The 22882-nt window shown below is 53.3% G+C and overlaps 2 protein-coding genes across 7 annotated transcripts in view; both read left to right on the top strand.

Annotated features, from left to right (window-relative positions):
- GMEB2 (glucocorticoid modulatory element binding protein 2) overlaps window positions 1-5818 on the top strand; it is a 33815-nt gene extending 27997 nt beyond the window's left edge. For 4 of the 6 annotated variants that reach the window (XM_059713160.1, XM_014609600.3, XM_019495248.2 and 1 more), the window contains 4 exons: window positions 1006-1077; window positions 2061-2222; window positions 3270-3392; window positions 3662-5818. In XM_059713160.1, coding sequence (XP_059569143.1) covers window positions 1006-1077; window positions 2061-2222; window positions 3270-3392; window positions 3662-4311 — 1007 coding nt within the window. In that variant the 3' untranslated portion in view covers window positions 4312-5818. The remainder of the gene's footprint in view (window positions 1-1005; window positions 1078-2060; window positions 2223-3269; window positions 3393-3661) is intronic. The other 2 variants (XM_059713163.1, XM_059713162.1) reach the window with 2 other exon arrangements.
- A 12694-nt stretch (window positions 5819-18512) lies between these two features.
- Window positions 18513-22882, top strand: part of HELZ2 (helicase with zinc finger 2) — a 28136-nt gene continuing 23766 nt past the window's right edge. Inside the window, exon 1 of the mRNA XM_019495245.2 lies at window positions 18513-18709. Coding sequence (XP_019350790.1) covers window positions 18647-18709 — 63 coding nt within the window. The 5' untranslated portion in view covers window positions 18513-18646. The remainder of the gene's footprint in view (window positions 18710-22882) is intronic.

Raw genomic sequence — 22882 nt, 5'->3', positions numbered from 1 at the left:
GAGCCTGGCTTAACAGAGCAAGGCAGCTTTCAGGACACATTCAAGGCTTCTGCCCCTCCTTTTGCCTTCCTTGAGTTCACACTTGACGCTGATTTAGAAAGCAGTTTGTTTCCAGGCATGGAGCAGGCAGTATTTGAATGCACGTGAAATGGGGGAGCCCTCCTGAAATGAAACGGACCAGCCTTGCAACAGAAGGAAGCCCCAGATAGACGCTCAGGTGTTCCCACTCAGCTGTCCTCAAAAGCCTCCAGGGTATCACAACCAAGAAGCAGGCTTGCAACCCTGCTCACCAGCCCTATAACTGTGCAGTTGCCCAACAGCGTGAGCTCCAGCACGCTTGAGGCACTTCAGCTGGGAAGGGACTGTACACTTGTACAGATGTGCTCCAAACTAGGAACGCTTCACTTCAGAGTGAGTTGAAGGGCTTCACGTGTATATCTGTCCATACCCTCAGTAGGGGAAAGAGTGGGCCAGTTGATTGAGTCTCTGAGCCTGTCGACACAAAAGTGGAAAATAGGGGTTCTTATTAAGCGTTTACTCTTTCTTCTGTGTCCTGTGGATGTGGCAACCTAGCCCAACTTTTGTAAATCACAATTTCTGTGAAAACGTATTAGCCCAGGTACAAAATAAATCTGCCTGCCCTTTGCTCTGTGTAGTAATAGAGAAAAAATCTGATGTAAAAAAAGTCACTGTTTCCCCAGGAAAATGTCCATTTTCCAGAGCTGCAGAAATAACCCCTGTGTTACTGCGCAGCTGAGTGAAAGGTAAGCAACGCCCCCCACTGGTTTTGTGTGACCTCTAGCTCTGCACTTCAGTCTCTGTCTGTATTTGACAGAGCTGGAGGAGATACCAAGCTCATACATAATCGAATGCATCCGGTAAAAAAGAAGGCGAGTTGTTGCAGTAACACGGCAAGTGGGTGTATGCTGCAGAGCCTGACACTACATGAAAAGACAAGAGAAGAGCCATGACTTGTTTTCTTTCCCTTTTCACTCTTGATTGCAGTAAATGGATCTCCTGCGACGATCACCATAGAAACTTGTGAGGAAGCCACCGATTGGACCACTACCATTGGAGGTACAGTCCATGGAAACCACTTGATGCAGTGCAGACAATTTCCCTTGTGCCTTCTGTGTGGACAACCTGTCTTTGAAATGGGTGTAGGGAGAGGTTAGGAGAGGAACTAAGGTTGAGTAGGAAACACTCTGTCTGTAAGTTTCCCAACCGGCTGTATCTTCACGAAGGTATTTATTTGCCAGGCTTTAATTCACCAGAGTGCACTGTTCAGTTCTGTTTGTATGCAGTGGGCCCACAGTTTCATCCTGGCTCAGTAAAGCAGCACTACACGCTGGTGGTTCAGCCATGAGCTTCCTTGCCTATATCTCTGATTCAGCAGAGTTAGGGGACATGGAGGTTGGCGTGCGGCATCTGGACTGAGCCAAACACCTCCTTGTCAACAGCTGTGTTGGAGTGCCTGGTCATTCAGGCTGGTGGGGGTCCAAGACGGACAGACCTGATGCTGGCTGCATTACTCCCTTGTGCACTATTGGCCACAGGAACTGGCATGTCTTAACCACAGTAATTTGGTAGCTCAGGGTGAATCTTTGACCTTGACCCAGTTGCTCATGGGAGGTAGGAAGGTTTCCTAAGGGAAGCTCTGCCTTTGTCCTTCCTACATGTTACTGTGATTTGCTTTGAAGCCTGAGCTGGGAGAGGAGACTAGCATTCGTTCTGTGGCTTCACTGCCTTGTTAGTCCTCTGTGCTGTGGTGGATGGGGGGAAGATAAGCAGAGATGTGTCTTCTCGTGAAGCTCCTCAGTGAAGCACTTTGTCCTACCATTGCCACTTTCACAGGGTGCTTGTTCCAGGTGTGTTTTGCCCCTGTCCCTTTTACTCTGGATTCTGCCTCTGCCCCCACCGAGGCAAAGTCTAGATGAATCCCCATTTTCCAAAAGGAGTTCTAGATGCATAGCCCACTCGTGACGTGTCAGTTAGCAAAACTTCCCACCACCTGTTCCTAGTGCTTTAGTGTTCTCCCTTTTTGCTTCCTGCACACATAGATGACACATTTGCTTTTTGGCGAGGCCTGAAGGATGCGGGCCTGCTGGAAGAAGTCATCCAAGAGTTTCACCAGGAGCTTGTGGAGAACATGAAAGGCTTACAGCAGCGAGTCCAGGATCCCCCCTTGCAGCTCAGCGGTAAGACTGTGGTTGCAGGAGCTAGTAAGTGGCATGTTTATGTCTATTATCATTGTTGCATCCACTTTGCTGGCATCCCCTTTTAAGTTTTACACACAGGGTCAGTTCTGTGTGGAAAAAATTGGTCCCATTGCTATCTGCACCTTGGTGCAAAGCAGCGTTGTGGCCAACTTCCTTGGAAACTGCAATCTGATCTGTAGAAAAAAAACAAAAGATTGTTTCCAGCAGCTGACAAACCAGTTCCCACCAATCTTGCCATTTAAATACACGCTGCTAACATGAGCTGGTTTTTGCAGTTCAATTGCCATGCGTGCTGGGTAAGCATGCGCACAGGTTTCTGAATATAGAAGCAGTAACTTAATGTTTACTTCTAGATACTTTACAGAACACCAGCATTTGGGACCAAATGCCACGGCCAGCTCTTCTGTCCTCCATAGTCTTTTCAGTTTCTCCCCAGTGTGCTACCTGGCATGGCTTTTGTTGTATGCCTCATTGGGAGAAGATGCCTCCTTTTCCTGCCCCGTGATGAGAACTCCTTTAGAAGTTATGGGTTTCCTTTTTTTTCAGAGATTTCTATGGAAAGTTGTCTGGATAACAGACATTCTTAACCAGAAAAAGATTTATTAAAAACAGAGAAAATAGATCTAGATTTGCATTTTTCATAAATTTAAACTATAGAAGACTTTCTTAGCTTATTTTTCCCCTCTGAAACAAAGTCTTTCTCATGTATCTTGTGAACACAGCGTTGTCTTCTGACCGCTCTTAGGCAAGTGTTATCCAGAGATCAACCAACTATTTTGTCTGGAGACCTCTCTTAACAATCTGTATTTGTGGGGAAAGGACTGCCTTTTCCTAATCACCCCTTGGCACATTTCCCATCTCCTTCCTGCCTCATCATTTTAAGTGTAAATGTTAATGTATTCCTGAGCTGGGACTGCTTGTGTTATCCTGAAAAAAGATTTTGGCAATGTTAGTGTTACGTATTTGTGTTTTACCAGGAAGAAGCTCAATCCTGTCTGTAGGGAATGAGATTTTCCTCAAAGCCTTATGTCTGCCTTTCGTGTTTTTAAGATGCAGTCTTACTCAACAACATTGTCCAGAACTTTGGCATGCTGGACCTAGTAAAGAAAGTTCTGGCTAGCCACAAATGCCAGATGGACCGCTCGAGAGAACAGTACACACGGGATTTAGCAGGTATGCTCCAAGGGCATTCCAGCATCTTAGTCCTGCGATATCCAGTGCTCCCGCACAGCTTTTCTGTAGGAGAACATAGATTTCTTCCTAAAGCCAAAAAATGCACTCTAAAGAGGTCTGGAATAGTGCCAAGAGACCGGTTAACCTGTTTTGCTTGTACTCCAGGGGTTGCAAGGGTATCAGAACCAGGGCACTGGCCACTGGGAGACTTGTGCTAGGCCATGGCTGGTAAGTGCTCATTTAACTCTCGTCCCCATCTCTGTTTTCAGCTTTGGAGCAGCAGTGTGACGAGCACCGCAAGCGGGCGAAGGAGCTCAAGCACAAATCGCAGCACCTCAACAACGTGCTGATGACTCTGACGCCAGTCTCTGTCCCTGCGCCTTTGAAACGCCCCCGGCTGACGAGGGCCACGTCGGGGCCAGCTGCCATAACTTCGCAAGTCCTGTCCCAGTCTGCCCAAATCGCTGTTGCCCCAGGAGTGCCAATTTCTCAGCTTGCCAGCCTTCCTCTCAGCAAAGTGGTGTCTGCCCTTCCGACATCTGTGCTTGGGAAAAGCACGTCTCAGACTTCTGCAGTCAGCTCCCCTGCCTCGCCCCTATTGGGGGGATACACTGTACTGGCCTCGGCAGGCTCTAGCTTCCCCAACGCCGTGGAGATCCATCCTGACGCTTCCAACCTGACTGTCCTCAGCACGGCCGCCATACAGGATGGCAGCACTGTGGTAAAAGTGGTGAGCCCGTTCCAGTTGCTCACCTTACCGGGACTAGGCACTGCCATACAGAACGTAACACAAATGGCTCCCGGTGGGAGCACAATTGTGACGGTGCCATCTAGTGCGGTTGAAGGTGCAACAGCATCAGACGAACACACCACAACCATTGAGGTGACCACAGTGGCAGAAGAGTCGGAGCAGAAATGAAAGGGGAACTCGCCTGGAGGGACTGTTTCTGTGACATAGTCTGGGTGAAGCTGTCTTTTTCTGTCTGTATTGAGAGAAGAAGGAGCAGCGTAAAGAGGGCACAGGGAAATGAGACTTGGAGAACGGCTAATATTGGTAATAACAAGGTGCGATCAGAGGGAGGAACCCCCCTCCAAAAAGGATGAAAAGGGAAGGATGAGAATTGCATTGTTCTGGTTTAAGTTCAAAAAGTTCCTCCTCTGCTTTTCAGGAATACATTATTCCATGCCTCGCTCACCAGCTCGGGATTGTCTCCAGACATCCTGGAGCAGAGAGGGTTAGAGGAACAGGGACGGGCAGGGCCACAGCACAGGGCAATGAACAGAAAGTAGCAAAGGTTAAGAAAATACCGGCCATTGAGCAGGCAAGTACCAGGTGTAGCTCCAGAAGCTGAGGGCCGGTGGCCAAGGTGTATTTCTGGGGTCTGGCATCATTCAATGACTACATGAGTCCCAGGGAGCATCTGCTACTGCTCTTTCCTAGGAGAGGGCAGGCTGGGAGGTCGGTGTCTGGGCAGAGGGCCAGTACAGGGCACGCAGCTGAATTCAACAGATGGTTACTTCTAAGAGGCGCATGGCAGTGAAGTGAAAGCAGCCTTGGACCAGGGGAGATCCTCTAATGTACAGCAGTCACAGGGCTGATGCAGGTGACCCTTGTTGTTGGTTTCTGCACATGACATTGGATTGGGACAGTTTAAAACACCATATGTCAGTATTACCTGATGGGAAGCCTCCTCCCTGTGATTAAGATGCTGGGTTCCCGCATCTGATCATAGGGGTGGAGGAGGGAGAGTAGCTAGGAGGGTTTGATTCCATCCTGGGACGAGAGAAATCCACAGATGTGGAAAATCTGTAACCTCTGAGGATTAAGGTCCGCGTCCGTTTTCTCCCACAACCTGTACTTTCAGTTTGGGTTTGGTTTTTGTTTTGTTTGCTTTCTCTTAAAGCCAATCTTGCAGCTCTCTGGGTTGCGAAGGGGGTGTGTAGTGAGAAGGATCAGACTGTTGAACCTGCAGAGGTACTCATTAAACAGCAGCACCCAAAGGTGTTTCAACTTCCTCCACTTCAGCAGGGTGTGAACGCTGAAACCTAAATGTCATCACGCCCACGCTGATTCTCTGCTCAGAAGCGTCCAGCCACGAGCCTTACTGATGTGGCTGCACGCTGTTGTCCTTTCCCATTGTGTTGGAAAGATGCTTTGTGGCTGCAAGATTTGAGAGGTGCCATTAGAATATGCGGTTCTCGAATAGTCTTTTGATTATTCAGTTCGCTCGGAGTCTTGCTACTGTCCTCAATTTAAAAAAGAAAAAAAAAAAAAAGAAAATGCCAGCGTCCGTACATAAGGAGCTGTTTTCACCATCTCCAGCAAAAAGGGGTTGAAGCGTGGGTTTTCTACAAGCTCAGTTTGCCAGCGGCGGCAGCAGCAACAGGTCACTTTAATAACCTAATAAATATTTTTTTGAAAGAGTGCCGTCGGCGTATTGCATTTCCTAAGCCGTGTCTGGTCGCTGCATCTCGTATTTGCGTACAAGACTAGGCCAAAGCACGGCCGTGATTCGGATTTAAAGAAGCTCTTCCTTTACTCCCCCTGCTTCTCACATACTTTGCAAAGAAACACGGCAGACTCTTCCAAAATTTGGGGCGGGTTGTGTTGTTTCCTGCCCTAGCCTGGGATGCTGTTTCCCTCTGCCCCTATAACGGCGATCTGTGAACCTCTGGTGGTCTGTGATGTTTGGCCAGATTTCTGCAGCTGGTCCCTGAGGCGCAGGAGCCCTGCACCCCTCGACGGGTTCTCGGGGAGAAGTTTCGGTGAATGCACTAATCTAGAGATTTGGAGGGTTGGTCTTGTTCGCCTGGCCTGAAAAGCGAGAGGACTGACTGAGGTCAAAGGTTCTTTCCTTAAAGTGAGCAGACTTGACGCTGGCTAAGCTCAGGGGAGCATTGCTTGAGGCTTGGGTTGGAAGTTAGGTGGGAGTGAAGTGTCTCTTGTTTGTGATCCCAACCTCCTAGGAAGGCTTTAAAGGGTGGCAGCTCCATTGCTTTGGGTGGGGGAAGCTGAACTCCCCCGGACTGCTCTGTGCTCTGTAGACCAACCTGGGATTCCTTACGTCAGACCCCAGCGAGGGGTGAAGGGGCATTGCCTGCCATTTATTCTAAAGGTTTGCTGACAGATGACAAAATTAACTGTTATCTAAATTATAGAAGGATCGGGGTTTTGTGTTTGCATTTTTTTTAACGCTTCGTTTGCTGGAGAGGAGGATGAAAATATACAGCTTCTCTGGGAATGGAACAAGCTCCTCCAGAAATGCGAATTATAGCACTGATATCACTAGACTTGTGAACGGAGAGAAGTTTTGCCTCAGACTTATTGCTAATGACATTAAGGGGCTTTTCTTCGCTCTTCACCCCAGGATGTCGGCCGTGTTTATGACAAAATTGTGTATACGTGACCAGCCAGCATGGATGGGAAGCAGGGTCCTCCCTCGACCTTTCATTCTCCTTATCTGGCCTCCCCATCCTGTCTGTGGGGTGCTGCTGTAGCAGAGTTTCTACACTGGGAGGAGCTGGAATGCATTTCTAATAGAGAGAAGCTTGTTAGAGAAGAGGAAGAAATTAGGGAGGGTTTAGCACCTGGAGACCAACTGTGAGACAAAAGGCTTTAGTGACTGAATAGGCTTGTGTGCATGTGCATCCATGCATGCCAGGGCAATCCAGCAGAGACAAGAAACAGAGCTGAAGTACCCAGTTGGACGCTGTGTGCAAGTTCTCTAACTACAGCGCACTGGCTCTTGACCTCTTTGCATTGCAACACACCCCAGGACTGTGGATCTTAGAATCACAGACAATGAGGGTTGAAGGGACCTCAGGAGGTCGCATCTAGTCCAACCCCCTGCTCAGAGCAGGACCAGCCCCAATTAGATCATCCCAGCCAGGCTTTGTCTAGCCCAGTCTTAAAAACCTCCAAGGATGGAGACTGCACCACCTCTCTGGGCAGCCTGTTCTAGTGCTTCACTGCCCTCCTAGTGAGAGTGTTTCCTAATATCTAACCTCAGCTTCTCTTGCTGCAACGTGAGCCCATTGCTCCTTGTTCTGCCGTCTGCCCCCACTGAGACCAGCCCAGCTCCATCCTCTTTGCAGCCCCCCTGCAGGGAGCTGAAGGCGGCTATTCAATCCCCCTTGGTCTTCTCTTCTGCAGACCTAATAAGCCCAGTTCCTTCGGCCTCTCCTCACACGTCCTGCCCCTCAGCCCCAAACCATTTTCATTGCCCTCCGTCGGCTCTCCCCAATTTGTCCACATCCTTTCTGTAGTGGGGGGCCCAAAACTGGACACAGGACTCCAGAGGTGGCCTCCCCAGTGCTGAATAGAGAGGAATAATCACTTCCCTCAATCTGCTGGCAACGCTCCTCCCAATGCAGCCCCGGATGCTGTTAGCCTTTGCACAAGGGCACACTGCTGGCTCATGTTCAGCTCATTGCCCCCTGTCACCCCCAGGTCCTTTTCTGCAGAGCTGCTGCCCAGCCAGTCGGCCCCCAGTCTGCCCCGGTGCATGGGATTGCTCCGTCCTAAGTGCAGGACGCTTCTTATTGAACCTCGTGAAGTTTCTTTTGGTCCAGTCCTCCAACTTGTTGAGGTCTCCCTGAATCCTAGCCCGACCAGCGTATCCACTACTTGCCTCCAAGCTTGGTGTCATCTGCAGACTTGCTGAAGGTGCACTCGGTACCATCTTCCAGGTCATTGATGAAGACATCGAACAAAACCGACCCCTGGGGCACTGCACTTGATACCGGCTGCCAACTAGACATCAAGCCATTGGCTACTACCCTCTGAGCCCGATGATCCAGTCAGTTTTCTGTCTACTTTACAGTCCATTCATCCAACCCATTCTTCCTTAGCTTGCTTGTGAGAATGGTGTGGGAGACCAAAAGCCTCGCTAAAATCAAGGTATATCACGTTCACTGCTCTCCCTGCATCCACAGAGCCAGCCATCTCATCCTAGAAGGCAGCCAGGTTGGTCAGGCATGACTTGCGCCTGGTGAGTCCATGCTGCGACTTCCTAATCACCACCTTCTCCTCCAAGTGCTTAGAAGTGGGTTCCTTGAGGTCCTGTACCAGGGACTGAGGACCAGTTTGCAGTTCCCTGGTTCCTCCTCCTTCCCTTTCTTAAAGATGGGCACTAGATCTGCCCTTATTTAAAAAAAAAAAAAAAAAGGAGCATCTTGTCTAGCTTGGAGCCAGCATCCCTGTTTGTCGAGAGTAGCAGTGAGAAATACGCTTGTGCTTCTGCCAAGAGGGAAGGAAGAGATGGTTCAACAGCCTCATGGAGATGCTAACCAAGCCCGTCTGTTCCTCCCAGCACGGTGCTACCGAGGGAGGCTGCCACGCCACGCCACGCCGCTGTGTGAAAAACACCACGCCGTGTGCTGCACAACAGTTACTCGGGACTCGGCAGCGCCGTTCTCTTCTCTCTCTGGCTCTGCAACACGTGTCTAGAACATGACGAGATGGAGACAGAACGGGCACTAAAAATAGTGCAGGATTTGGAGCGGAGATTGTTTCAGACCCGAATCAGCATCTCTGTTGGATGCTTTCAAACCAGCGATACTCAGACCACGGCTCTTTGCAGCGTGAAAGGTGTTTGCTGAATGCATTGGGTTTCTCCTTCCTGCAGTCATGATTTCTGCAGCCCGTGTGCTTCTCTCTCTCTCTGTCAACATTAACTCACATCCACAGCTTTTTCTTTATAGCTGGAGCCTTTGCAATAACTTACCTACAGGAAGATATGCTGTAGGTTTTTTGGGTAAATGCTCAGCTACTCGGGGCTGAGCGCCGCTGCTCTAAACTGATCTGAGCCAGGCACCGGCTGCTCCAAGAACCCTCCGTGGAGTCTTGCGGTGATACCTGGCGTGAGCCGGGGAGCTTTGTCCTGCCCGCTCTCCCCTGCTCCATTAGGCAGAGGAGCCAGCGCCGTCTCAAATCTGCTTCTTGGCACGTGCTCAGGGCTGCGCTGCCAGGCTGCGGGCCCTTGGGCTCACCACAGCGGTTGTTGCCCTTGTTTGATTTACTGCACTGTGCCCGCTGGAAAGCGTGCCAGCTGCCCACCCCTGCTCTGCCCACCTGAGAGTTTCCTCTCTGGGAATTGTTACGTAGCAATTAAAACTACTAAGGTTCTTAGAGGAAGGAAGTTGTGTTTTCTGACTACTATGGTTAGTCCTTAATTCCTCTTAATCAAAAATAAAACTAGTGGAATTATGATGATGATAAAAAACCAAACCAAACCCAGAAGAGTCACCTGTCAAAGTCCTTAATATTTTTCAGGTAGAGTTGCCAATATTGACATCATCATAGCCATACTAGAAATAGAGTACTGCATCATAGGCTCAGGATATCTTTCTACGTTTGTATAGCATTAAGCAAACTGGGACCCTGATCCTAACTTAGGCCTCTGGGTGATGCTGCAATAGAAGTGATAAATGCATGAAAACAGCAGTTGCAAGCTTTCTAGAGGAAAAACTTTTTGAAGCATCTGGCTAGCTATTGATTATCAGAGGGAATGGCCGCGTGGTCCTTAGAGCTGTGGGATATTTTGTAAAAGGGATTTTTGTGTAGTGATGTTAAGGGAACTGCTGTTGTCGACGCCACCCGTGTAAGACAGACGTGGAGCGCTACGCTGCCCTTAGTACCTGGGAGGGCCAGTTTGGGGAGAGCCATGTCTCCATGAGTTGCAACAGGTCTGGATTGCTCAGTAGACAGTGAGAGAAGGGCACAAAAGCAAAGTTATACCAAATCCTGCTATCACTTTGGACTGGTGGAGGCAGGTTGGCTACCAGCCACGTGGGACTTTTGTCACAGGGATTCCTCTTGCTGTGTCCTTCTGATGTGACACCCCACGCTTCCACCTCCCTGCCTTCTCTCTTCCATCGAGCTAGTGATTTTTGATTCAGGAGCTGCTTGGACAAATCCAGTAAAGGAAATGGTCGGTGCATGCCAGAGTTGTAAGTCACTAGCTATCAAATATTTTGGGGTGTGGTGCTAGCACAAGGAGATCTCGGGGCTCTGCCCTTTCACTGCCTTCCCTACTTCAAGGCAGGCAGAAAGAGGTGTGTGCATCCCTTTGCTGAAACCATTTTGGGCCCTGCCTCCTGGGCCTGGCGTGTTTGCGAGTACCGCGGAGTGAAGTCAGCTTTTGTTTTGAACATGTTCAGACATCACGCTGCTTTACGCCCTCTGGGTGCCCTGAATCTGATACGCGGGCAGGGCCGGGCAAGCGGGTCACGCCAAGCAGGCTGCTGTTCGGCAGCAGTCAGCACAATCTGTCTTCTGCTTTCCTCCCAGCAATCTTCGCACAGAGATTAGTGGAAAGGCCCTCGTGGGAGTCCGTGGGCACTGGCTCAGGATCTTGTTTCCTGTGTCGGGTCCTGCACTTCCACCGCGATTGAGACCGGCTCGATGGACTGGTGGGTACCAAGAGAGAAGGCAGGGAGGTGCAAGTGTGCCTTCCACCTAATGTGACACCTCAAGCTGGACATGGCAACAGGAATGCCTGTGACAAACATCCCACGTGGCTGGTAGCCAACGTGCCTCCACCAGTCCAAACGGATAGTAGGATTTGGTATAACTTTGCTTTTGTGCACTTGTCTCTGCGTTTACTGAGCAATCCAAACCTGTTGCATACCCAGGCTCTCCTTGGACTTGCTGTCTCGGGTACGAATGGCAGCGTAGTTGTGCCAATTCAGAGCTCGGCTTGCACTAGTTGCCAGGGAGTTTGCCTCCGTGGGCTAGCAACCCCTGGTGAGCTCCAGGCTGCTGTGGCTGCCCCTTATCAGCGCTTGACCTGGTTAACTAGAAGAGCCCTCCCAGTTTCCAGCTAACCACTGTGGGCAGCAGTGTAAATATACCCTGGGAAACCGGTTGCCCCATACAGGAGGTATGTGCCCATCTCTGAGTAACTGTGCGGGTACTTCACTGCTGGGAAGAGGCCCCGATGTCCACAAGAAGCCGAATCTGTAGCATGAAACAGTTCAGAAAAGACTGTCGGTTGTCTTCGGACCGCCAGTCATTCATGTTTTTTGAGAAAGCTAGAACTGGGTTGGAGATGAGTATCCCCTGGGGGGGTGACCAAGCAAGGCTACTAGCAGCAGGTTAACAATACAACTGGGGCATAAAGCGAAGGGCACAATTCCCTGTGCCAGTTAAAGGGCTTGTCATGTTCTCCAGAGGAAACTACGAACATTGAACTTGGATCCCAGCAGGGAAGGGAACAGGAAATGCTTTCCATCTAGATCTTTAATGACAAATACAGGCTGTTTTCTGTGGGGCCTGGAGACGTGTTCTGTTCCAGACCCCAAAACGGTAATGGCTCATTTGGTAGATTTAAAAGGAGAATGTCTTCTTCCCCTCCAGCTTTTGGGTAAAAATGCAACAGCGCTGAGATGGGGCAGCGCTGTCCTATTTCCAGGAGAGAGGGTGAGAGAGGCCGCTGCCTTGCCCAGCGTCGAACAGGGGGCTCTGCTCGCTGGCCTCGGGAGTGTCCAGCCGATGCCTTCCGCACTGAATCGCCCTCTCCAATTGCTCATAATAAACAGCTGATGCAATGAGTCACTGCTCGCAGCACAATTAAACTGCTCCCGGTGTCCTTCAGGTGAAGACCTGCTTGTTTATTAAGCAACAGAATTTAATTAACAGAGCTGATAAGCTGACCTGGGTTTTCGACACTGAACGTACGATGTGCGTGGTGACAGGTGTGCTTGGGCGCGTGCTGGGATCCAGCAGCGAGACCCGGGAAGGCACGGCACGGTGGCCAAAGGCAGGTGGCTAGAGGCGCGGTGAAGCTGAACTCCAAAGTCTAATTGTTCACGCCGCTCCTTCGTAGCATGATCCGTGCTGGGCCTGCTAGCCCGGCAGCATCTGGCTGCCAGCACGCGGTTCGATCGGAGAGGGCTGATCTGTTTCTCGCTCTCTAAAGGGATCTGATTTGGTTTGCTTCGTAAGACTGTTTCTGTTTGCTCTTCCTGAGACCCAAGGGACCAGACTCCACCTGTGCACGCGGAGACCAGCTGCACGTCCTGGACCGACAGCTGACCTCGCATAGTCCTGGCTTGCTTCTCCTCCAGGAAGGAAGATGGTTGCGCACGGGTTCAGTTAGTTCGGTAAAGTGCTCGGGTCCCCGTGACGTTACAGGAGCGTCCCGTGTTTTCCCGGATTAGGCTCAAACACTGCTCTGAAATACAATGCGAGTCTTGCGCAGGGAAAAACCAAGGGCTTTCATAACGCTTCCTGTTCCCTCAGCCTCTCCACAGCAGTCGTGTGGTTTGCACACGCGTTAGACGCCGTGTATCCGGTCCTGTTGCTGACCTGCTTGTGCCGGGGATGCTGACCATCCCGAGAAACAACGGGGTCTGTTGGGTAGGCGAGAGTTTGAGAGCAGGGCAGTGAGATGTGATGCTCTTGCTAGGTTTCCCTCTCCGTCTCCTCACTGTCCGCTTACAAGCACGTTGTCTACACGGGGAGTTTAATTTGGATTGAGGGAAGCTGTGAATTCAAAGTGGAATTGCTCTTCCTGGCTGAACCCCGGTGCAAAAGTACTAGCTTAATCCACTTCCCCATTTAATTGAATGTCTCCTGGAAGTGGATTCAGCTCGTTTGGTAGGAGATGCCCTTGATCTGGAATAAGAGCATGCACACGAACACAGGTTAGCTGGTCTGGAACAGCAATCGCTGGGGAAACTCCCTGGGCAGACAAAGCCCTAGGTCTTATCGGAGGGGGTCTGCCTTACAGCCACAGGCCTAGCTATGTAGGATGCCTCATTTGAGCAGACTCTTCGCCGCAGGGAGCTGGAGCAATTGGCCAGGGTTCACGGGGCAGGGCTGGGCCTAGATCCGCAGTCTCCTGGGTGTGCGTCCAGCCGGCTCTCGGGCACTGCCATTCTCCCCTCCTTCCCAGGCCCTCGGGATTTCCCCTTCTGGGCCACAGAGCGGGGACCAGGCGCCGGAGAAGCCTCCCGAGAAGCAGTTATACAAGAGCCCGAGAACGTGCTGTTGACTCGATCAAAGGCCTGTTTGTTTCTTTGATAACAGAGAAATCGAGACTCACGAGTTTCATTTCTCACGCTGACGTCAGCAGGAGCTGTAGGAGGTGAAAGGGCCTGGGGAGGCCCCAGGTCAGCGTAGTTGGCATCAGTAAAGGGCATCTTCTGCTGGTACAGACGGCCGCGTCTAGGGAGAGGTGGAGGTTGCTTCTTCGGGGAATATCCACCTAATCCTACATCCTGTCCCAGGAGTTTCTTACCTTGGGGAGGAAAATCCCTGAAGCGGCAAGTCCTGCTGCCAGCAACAGGCATCCTCCCCTTCCCATGCCGGTCCTGGTTCCTTCGGGCAGCACATGGTACCAGCTGTGAGGGCAGCGTGACCAGCTGAGCAAGCCCGGGGCTGCTCACCCATCCTCCCGGGGCCGGAGGCGACCAGCAGAGCAGCAGGGGCAGCCACAGCTGCACGGCACCTATTTGTCAAGAAGAGAAATGGAAACAGAAACTCAGACCTTTTTGGCTAAAAATACCAAGTGGCAGAGTTTCTCTCCTCGTTCTGTGCTGCTGGCATGCTAGCTCACAACCCTGCCTGCTCCTGGGCTTTCCTCCCTCGTGCAAAGGTTTCAGCAAAGGGATGCACACCCCTCTCTGAGCTCCCAGCACCTTTCTCCTACAGCTCTGATAGCACCCCGCTCGGGGATCCTTCGGAAAGCTCTCTGAGACAAAGTCCTGTGCGAGCACGTGCTTGTTCCCATAGTCCGTAGGGAATCCACACTTGGCCAAACCTGGAGGAGACACCTCGACCTTGGATCTTCCTTACTTCCCGCTCCGGTTGGGTGATGTCTGCAGAACAGCTCTTGGGGTGGAGGCTAAGGCAATGGGATCAAAGCTAGTGTTCAAAAAAGAAGTCGTCTCCCCGCACCCTCCCCCATGAATGTGACACTGGTTTCAAGATCATGAGTGATTTTAAAAATAGTGAAAACCAGTGGGGTTTTGTATGCGTCTGCTGGGGTTTTGGAATCGGGACTTGTGGTAGGGGTGATATCTTTTATTAGACCAACTAGATTTGCAAAAAAGTGTCTTTAGTTGCAAGCTTTTGGGCACAAGCACCCTTCTTCAGGCATAGGAGAAATGATTGTAAATGTCCTTCTGGGGTTTTGTGCCTTTACAGATTGTTTTTTTAATTCAGACTTCTTTTCCGCTGCAAGGAAGACTGGGAACTTCTTAATTCAAAGGAAGCTGAGAGTTGTGATTTTCTGTCCAGGTGTGAGACCAGAGGAAACGGAAGAGTACGCAGCAGTCGAATGATTTTACTGTCTGGTGCGGGGCACCGGCTACAAACACCACCGAGCTTTGCAGCTCCTCGAGATGTCCCTGGCCGCAGAAAACTGGCACGTCTTACCTGCAGAGAGCAGTGACCTGGGGCAGGCCGTAGATCTTTAGCACAGGGTTTTACACGCGTGGTCTCCTACCGCAGTGGCAGCTTCAGCTCCAGTTGTTCGACCTTTGATAGACTTAGTTGCCTTCTCTGCATTGCTTGCTGCTGCTCTAACAGCGCTCCAGCCCCCTTCCTTCTGCTTTCTGCAAGAGTTCATTGCTTTCAGCATTCAGGGCTTCTCCTTTCAGCGCTCCTCTACCCTTGACGAGGTGCCTCGTCGCTCAGCGTGGCCAGTTCTCGCTCCGTCTAGGTCAGGGGTTGGCAACGTTTTTGGGCAGAGTGCTAAAGACACCGGCAACTTGACCTCGTAAGATGTTGGCATGCCAAGGGCAGATGGCGCGGGAGCAATGAGGGGCATGATCCTTGTTGTGGCCATGTAGCCAAGCCCCTTCTCCGCCCTCCACACAGGCCAAGCAAAATGCCTTCGAGTGCCACACTGGCACCCGTGCTGGGGGTTGCCTACCCCTGGTCTAGGCTGATGAGCAGCTGTCTTTGGAGCACTGTCTGTCTTCCCTGTCTCTGGTTCCTCCGTTCAAACCAGATTTTCTCACTTTTTTTTTTTTTTAATTGGTTTTGTGCTGTTCTCTCCCCCTTTATCAGGTTGACCCTTCTCAGGTGCCCTGCTGTTGTGGTTCAGCGGTAGACTCTGTCTGCTCTGTTGGAGACCTGGGTTTGATGCTTGGATGCCATCAAGGCTCTGGACTCAGTCTGGCCTTTGGAGTCTGCGTCCACGGGCTGACGGGGAGATGGCAGGTCGGGGCAGCCTCCACTCCTGCCTCGGCTTACGCATCCAAGGTCCCGGTGATCTCTTGTGTGTACACCATGATCCAGAAGGATTCACGGTCACCTATTACTACTTTCTCAGTTTTATCATTTACATGGGCAATGCAAATGTCATGGGTGCTACTAACATGTGCTTCCTGGTGCGTCCTGTTCTCCTGCCTCTTGAACAGATGACCTGCAACTTGACTCGGTGCAGTGGTGGAGCTTATTTCCCTCCCACCTTCTCCTCTGGCACGTTCCCCATGCCCAGTGTGCAGGATTAGCACATCACCTGACTGTTAAAAGGCTGCAGAAACCTTCCTGGGCGGGCGGAGGGGAGGTCTCTAGCGCTGGAAGGGAGAGCAGAGGTGCACTCAGAGTTTTGCTAGCCATATAGCGCACAGCAAAATCTGCTCAGCCTCCAGCAACGGCGGGGGTGGAGTGCCTTAAGTAGCTGTCAGACGAATGCCAGCAGCCACGTGCTTGCTTGATTAATAGTTTCTGCCGGGACTCTGCAGAGCAATGGAAGCAGCTGGGGGTAGTTGCAGGGGGCATGCGCTAAGCCCTGCAAAGGCATAGCTGGCATGCTCCTCTCCTTCCAAGTGGGGCCTTTCCCAGAGAAATGCATTGGACCTGGAATGGCTCATGGTTCGACTGGCTGCTGGAGCCACCCACGGGCTTGCGCTGTACCGGCAAACCTGGCACCCAACTCAGCAGGTCTGCGGTATGGTGGCTGGTTTCCAGCCCACTGCTCTTCCTGCCCTGTGGTGACCACATCCTATTTTCCTTTTAATGTTGTTTGTCACAATGAGGAAGTTGCGTCTTGGCCGCTGGCACGTTGGAAGCGATTGTGCTCCTCGGGCCTCACTACTCCGGGGCGCGTGCGCTGCTGGTCGGGCACCTTTAGGGATCTGGTGGACCCGGTGCACGGCTGGGCGGTCAAGACGTGTCCCTCGCACAGCTTTGGCTAAGATCAGGTGGGGGCATCCGAACCCCAAGACCTCCAGGCTTGGGCCTGCACGTAGGATGCCTGCCAGTGGGTTTGGGAGTAGGGCGAGAGCCTGGCCCGGAGGATGCTCGCTGGTTGTAGCGCCGTACACGGTGTTTAGAATGACCGAGTTCTGCCGGCTCAGTCGATACGGTTTTGAAACGATCGAGTTGTGCTCAGTTGATACGATTTAGAACTGATTTGGCTAATTTGACCTGGAACATGAAATATTATTATTATTATTATTATAGTTATTATTATAGTTATTATTATAAAGAGCAGCCTCTGCCCTGGTAAATGCCTTCTAGTCCCTTTGTTCCCGAGCCTCCCTTTACCATGGCTGTTCACAGAGATGCACCGTTCCCTCTCTGCTACCAAAGCAATCTCATCAATTTTTCTCCAGCCCAAAGCTCCCCTGTCTGCCTCTGCTTATGGACCACCATGGAGGGGAGTGAGGGCAACGGGCTGCGCTGCAGCCGGTAGAAGTTACACCGTGGTCATTTACCCGTTTTACTGCTCTGGCTCGGCTTCGCTTATGCTAGCATAGCTGTCCCATCTGTCCACTCCTATGAGGGATCACCTGCTGCACTTCCCTGAGCATCTTCCTTCCATAAAGCAGTTAAGTGCTTGGCCTCCCCTGAGCCCTCTGCAAACCCTGCCTTTGTCTGAATGTCTGGGAGGAGAGAGGAGGCTGGGGCCGGAAGCCCCCCACCCTGCAGCAGATGTGGAAATCTCCTCCCTCTCCAGCCAGCCCCTTTGCAAACCTATTGTCAAGCAAAGGGCAGCGCTTAAAGCTAAGCTCTTAGCCTGGGGGGTACGCTGGTGTTTTCTAACCCAGAGACTTTCCCTGTAACAGCTCAGAACAGGAAGCCAGAAGTTGTATCACTTGTCGGCAGACCATGTTCGCTGGGTAACTGTGCCCTCATTTCTTGGGTGTGGGTCCAAGGACACAGGCAGACAAGGCTCTTTGGGCAGATGTGATCTCTTTTATAAGCCCAACTAAATAGTTGGGAAAAAGTTCTTTGCAAGCTTTCAGGCACAAACCTTTTTACCAGCTACTTTCTATCACCGGCTCAACATTGCCCCTTTCCCCGCACCTACCTGTCTTGCACCTACGCTCTCCCGCGGCCTCTGATCCTCACTGCGCGTAGTTGCATTTGCACAGGCCTGGATGCTGCTGGTCTCTCCCACCCAGGAGCCGCCCTTCATCGCCCCTTGCCCAAAAGCTTGCAAAGAACAATTTTCCCAGCTATTGAGTTGGTCTAATAAACAATATCACGTTGATGCAAAGAACTGTCAGCCTGTGTCATTCCTTGAGCCTGTCTATGTCCACAAGCCAGAAAAGAGGAACCCCCCAAAACTGCCCCGGGCCCAAGGGATCCGGGTGCGCGTGAGCTGGCAGACGAGGGCAGTGTGCGCCTCGCGGGACGGGGCTGTGCGTGGGGCAGGCCAGGCGCCTGCTCTGTCCGTGGGGCTTTGCAGACCCTGGCGTTTCGGGGCACGTCTGCATTCACTTCCCAGAGCCATTCCTGCGTGGCCCCCAGCGCCCTGGAGCTGGAGCCGGAGCCGGAGCCGGAGCCTTCCCCCCTAGGCTGCTCTAGGAAATGGAAAGTGAAACTGTAACAGAAAGGAAACCAGCCTTGCGTCACCCCGGGGCGAGGCAGGGAAGGGGGCAGAGGCTAGACCCCGCGCCCGGAGGCAGGGGCAGCCTTGGGGGAGGGCAAACCGGGGTCCCAAATGTTGCAGCAGTGTTGTGTGTGTTTTGGCGGGGGTGAAGTTTGGGCACGGAAGTGGCTGTGTTTGCATTTCAACGGGATCCCCCGATCCCCACCGTCCCGCTGCTCCTGCTGCCAGCCGCCCCGGCCGGTGCTCGGCGCTGGACAGGGCGGCGGAGCTGGAGCTGGAGCTGGAGCTGGTGGCGGCGGCGGGGCCGGGCCGGGCCGGGCCGCGGCAGCTCCTCCCGGGGGCCGGCCCGGGAGAGGCGTGATGCAATTTCCGCGAAACCTGCCATAGGTTTGCAAGCCGAGGCCCCAGAAACGAAACCGATCGCGGCTTTATAGCGCGGGGGCCGGCGGGTGCGGGTGCATGTGCGGCGCTCCGCTCCGCCGGCGGCACGGCACGGCACGGCACGGCACGGCACGGGGCGAGGTAGGAGCGGGCCGGGCCGGGTCCCCGGGGGGGCTGCAGGTGTCCGGTGCTGGGACCGGCCGGGCGGGGCTCGCCCTGCCCAGGGGCCGGGGAGCCGGCCGGGGCCGTGGCTCGTGCCCTCCCTTGGCGCCGGCCCCGGCCCCGGCCCCGCTGCGCCGCCCGCCTGCCTCTCCGCGCCCCTCGGGGATGCTGGCTTGCGCCCGCTGCACGGCCCAGGGCCGCGGGTCCCCTGCCCCTCTGCCGCTTGCGGGCCCCCGGGTTTCGGGTGCAGGACGTTGAGTCCCAGGCCGTGCCCCTCGCTCCTGCGCTCCCCAGGGACCCACGCTCCTTTCTGCTGAGCACTGGGGTCCTGTGCTGCAGAGGGACCCGTGCCCCTTGCCCTGTGCTCGGGGCGCCTGTGCTCCACAGGGACCCAAGCACGGGTCCAGTCGCTTTGGGAAGCTGGCTGAAGTGTCGGGTGCTGCACGCTCTCACGACCCGCTGTGCAAGGGGGAACTTTGTTGCAGGAGTTTTAGACAAAGCCGTGGTGGGATGATGTAGTTGGGGCTGGCCCTGCTTGGAGCAGGGGATTGCACAGGATGTGACCTCCTCAGGTCCCTTCCCACCCTCCTTGTCTCTGAAAGTACCGAGGGTTTTTTTAGGAAGGTTTTTTTAGCATCCGTCTTAAGGACCATCCCTCCCTGGTGTGCCCGTGGGGCAGGATAGCTCTGTCGCGGGAGCAGGATGGCCTTTCTCTGATGGGAGTTGAGTATTTGGCCCACGGAGGACAGACACCCATCTGGCCTCCTGAGGTCCCTTGCAACCCTCATTTTCTGTGATTCCCTGATAAACTGACAGCTGCTGGTTTTGTTTTAGACCCCCTGGTCAGTGCTAATATTGCAGGGCGCTCTTAAAAAGACCTCGTGGCAGCTAGGGCTGAGAATCAGCGTTTTCAGCAAACCAACTGCAGACGCTCCCTCAGCCTGACGGAGGGCATCTGTACTCGAAAGCTCTCAATGAAGAATTTTTCCAACTATTTGAGTTGGTCTAATCACAGAGATCGCATTTACCCTAAGGACCTTGTTTGCTTTAAACCAAAAAACTTTAGAAAGCAACTTGAAGGGGAAATGGCAGAACAGGAAAGCACAGGCAGGGCAGGGGGATTGGATCAGCAGAGACCAGGGACCCGGATCTTGTAACCTGGCTAGCGGTTTACTCTGGTGCCCCCAAGGTGTTAACTAAGCCCTTTCTCTTGACTAATTTAATCAGTCTGGTCTCAGTCTCCTAACAGCCTCTCCGTGCCCTGCCCTGCCCCCTTGTATCGCACTTCGTGCTTTCTGCCAGGCCATTCCTAGCATCTGACAAAAGAGGGTGTCACGAAGCTGGTTATTCTTTGAAGCCTGCCCTGCCTGTTCCCTTTGCTATGAGGTTTTTAAGTAAGTAATAATGTATTACCCTGTGCTTGGTGCTGTACAAACAGCAAAAAGTTGGTTCCTGCTTTACCATCTGCAGCGGGGGTTAGAGGCATGATGAGCCGGTCTCTGCTCCTCCTAACTGCTGTCAGCCTTTTTTTGCAGATGCAAAAGGAGGTACTGGGGGGGGACAGACCCAGGAAGTTGCCTGGGGGCCTTTCTCATCGCCTCCCGTCAGGTCTTGAACAAGAGTGAAGTAATGGTGGTTGTTGCGGCCGATGCGTGCCTTGGAGCAGGCGGGCGCTTGCGGGGCAGAGGTCCACGGAGCTGCTTGCAGCAGGATGTGGTGGGGAGGGGAGGAGAGGGGAGCCCGGGTCAATGCAGGTGCCAGAGGGGGACCGGTCCCTGGCATGCGCCGTGGAGGAGGTCACACCCGGAGATGGGTGGGCAGCCAGGGCCAGAGGCAGCGTTGCTCTGAGGAGAGAGGCCGTGTCTGGTGGGTTTGCCCGCTGTGCCCGTGTATTGGGGTGGGAGGACCACGCAGAATCATAGGCAGGACCTCAGGGGTCACAGCCAGTGCAACCCCCTGCTCCAAGCAGGACCAGCCCCAACTGCATCATCCCAGCCAGGGCTTTGTCTACCCAGGTCTCTAGCACCTCTGAGGATGGAGATCCCACCACCTCTCTGGGTAACCCATTTCAGTGCTTCACCACCCTCCTCGTGAGAGCTTTTCCTAATATCCAACCTCAACTTCCCTTGCTGCAGCTTGCGCCCATTGCTCCTTGTCCTGCCATCTGTCACACAGCGAAGTAGGGCTGGAGGGGACGTCAGCAGATCTCCCTAGTCCAGCCCCCTGCTCAGGGCAGGGACATCCCATCCATTCCCTGGCCTCTCCAGCTAGTCTTTCCAGGACTGAGGCACCGTTGTAGCTTGAGGCCGGCTGTCGGGAGGAACCGTTTCTCTCACTTGTTGCCGCTGAAGCCCCTGATTCTTGCCCCGTCTCTTGTGCATGCACAGCCCAGCGGATGGCCTCCCTCTTCGTACCAGCCCCTTTGGCATTGGGTGCCACGGAGCCGGTCCCCATCGAAGGAGGGACTGCCTGTGTTTAGAGCAGCACATTTCATCATCTCTGGTCAATTATTAATCGAAGCAAAACCTAGCTGTGAAGGCGCTGGACCAGGTTCTCTTCCTAGCCGTTTCCTTGTAGCTGGTTGGAGCCGGGGTGTGACCAAGAGCAGAATCCAGCCCCCGCGTCCGATCCGTACGTGTCTGCGTGTGCGCAGGACTTTGCTTCCTTTAAGAAAGTGCATGTATTTCTACCGCGCAGCTTTGCCCAGAGAAGCCTCTGCTGGGCTGGGGCTGCACAGGCGCGACACACCAGCCCGCAGTGTGCTCAGCGTGTAAAGGGGACGTTCTTATTAGCATTTATTTTTTGGAAGAGCAGCAAATGAAGTAGCTGTGAGGCCGCCGAGTGTTGCACCTTGAGCTCCAGGGTCTGCTTGGCCACAGGGGCAGGGTAGCCGTGTAAAAGGAGTCGCGTAGAAGGGATGTGGCCCCTGTGAGACGTACACCTGGATCCAAACGTGGCAGCGTGCGCGGGGTTATGTTGTCAGGATCAAAGACGCGCCAGGGCAGGCTGGGTCAGAGGTGGCGTTAGAGACTCGGCACCATCCTCCGAGTCGCGTCCTGCCGATGTCTCGGGTGCTTTCCAGGGGAGAGCTCGGTGGGGCTGGGGGTGATTCCCCAAGTACCCAGTGCAGCCGGGCGTTAGCGCTGTTGTTTCTCCGATCGATAGTTGAAGCCATTAAGGAGCCTCCGAGGCAGGGATGAGTGAGCGGAGCCGCTCCGGGGCCCAGGGCTTCCTGGCCTGTGTCAATATTGCATTATCTTTGCTTGGCCATTAGCATGTGGGCAGGCCTTACGCGGTGTCTCTGCTGCCCTGCGGCCTTTCTGTTGCTCCACAGAGGAGACCTTTCCCCTGCAACCACAGAGACCTTTGTCCCCCCCAGAGTCAGATTTGGGTTTTCTTATCTCCTTTTCTGTTGTTATTTTCTAGCATTGTTTTTGCTGGATTTTCACCAGCCAGGGGGTAATGTAGGGCCAGAATAAACCCCGCTGCCTCCCAGGGGCTTCGCTCGCTGTTGCATCACGGCGTCTAATCTGCGGGGTCCCAAGTGGGGACACCTTGAATTAAGGGTCGAGCCTGGGCAGGTGTCCAGGTTGTAGCCGAATTGGTCTAGAGGAAAAGGCAGTCAGGACTCATAGTAGAGGGGGTATCTTTTATGAGACCAACAAGATTTTTGCCAAAAAAATTAGTTTTTTAGGGCAGTCAGGACTCTACCAGGAGTCCTGACTGCCCTAGCCTGGGCAGGCATCGCTGTGCCTGGAGCCGAAGAGAAACCGCACGCCGTTGCCTTGAACTTCTCTCCAGATCTGTTTCCTCAAGACAGGCTCGGCCGGGGGGAGTTTCCTTCAGCGCAAGGATGTTTTGAAATGCAGTGACCGAAAAAATAAAGGAGCCGGATGGAGCCAGGAGGCGGGGATGCCTCTGACCAGAGACGGGGCTGGGAGTAAAAGCAGCTCCGGAGCTGCTGGCCCTTCGAGAGGAGCCGCGAGGACCGGCGCCTGGGCTGCACGTGTCCAAGCGCTCACGCTTTTCCGCTGCAGGCGGGCAGCTTTTGCTCTGGGTAGATGACGCCCTGGAGAAGCAGGTGCATTGCTGCCGCCCTCGCCAGCCCAGCCAGACCCACCACGCAGCAGCAATCTGGGCAGGGGCTCGGTC

The sequence above is a fragment of the Alligator mississippiensis genome, chromosome 9 (genome assembly GCF_030867095.1).
Source record: "Alligator mississippiensis isolate rAllMis1 chromosome 9, rAllMis1, whole genome shotgun sequence".
Lineage (NCBI taxonomy): Eukaryota > Metazoa > Chordata > Crocodylia > Alligatoridae > Alligator > Alligator mississippiensis.
The sequence above is the reverse complement of the archived record's forward strand: the minus strand, read 5'-3'. Positions and strand labels throughout refer to the sequence as shown.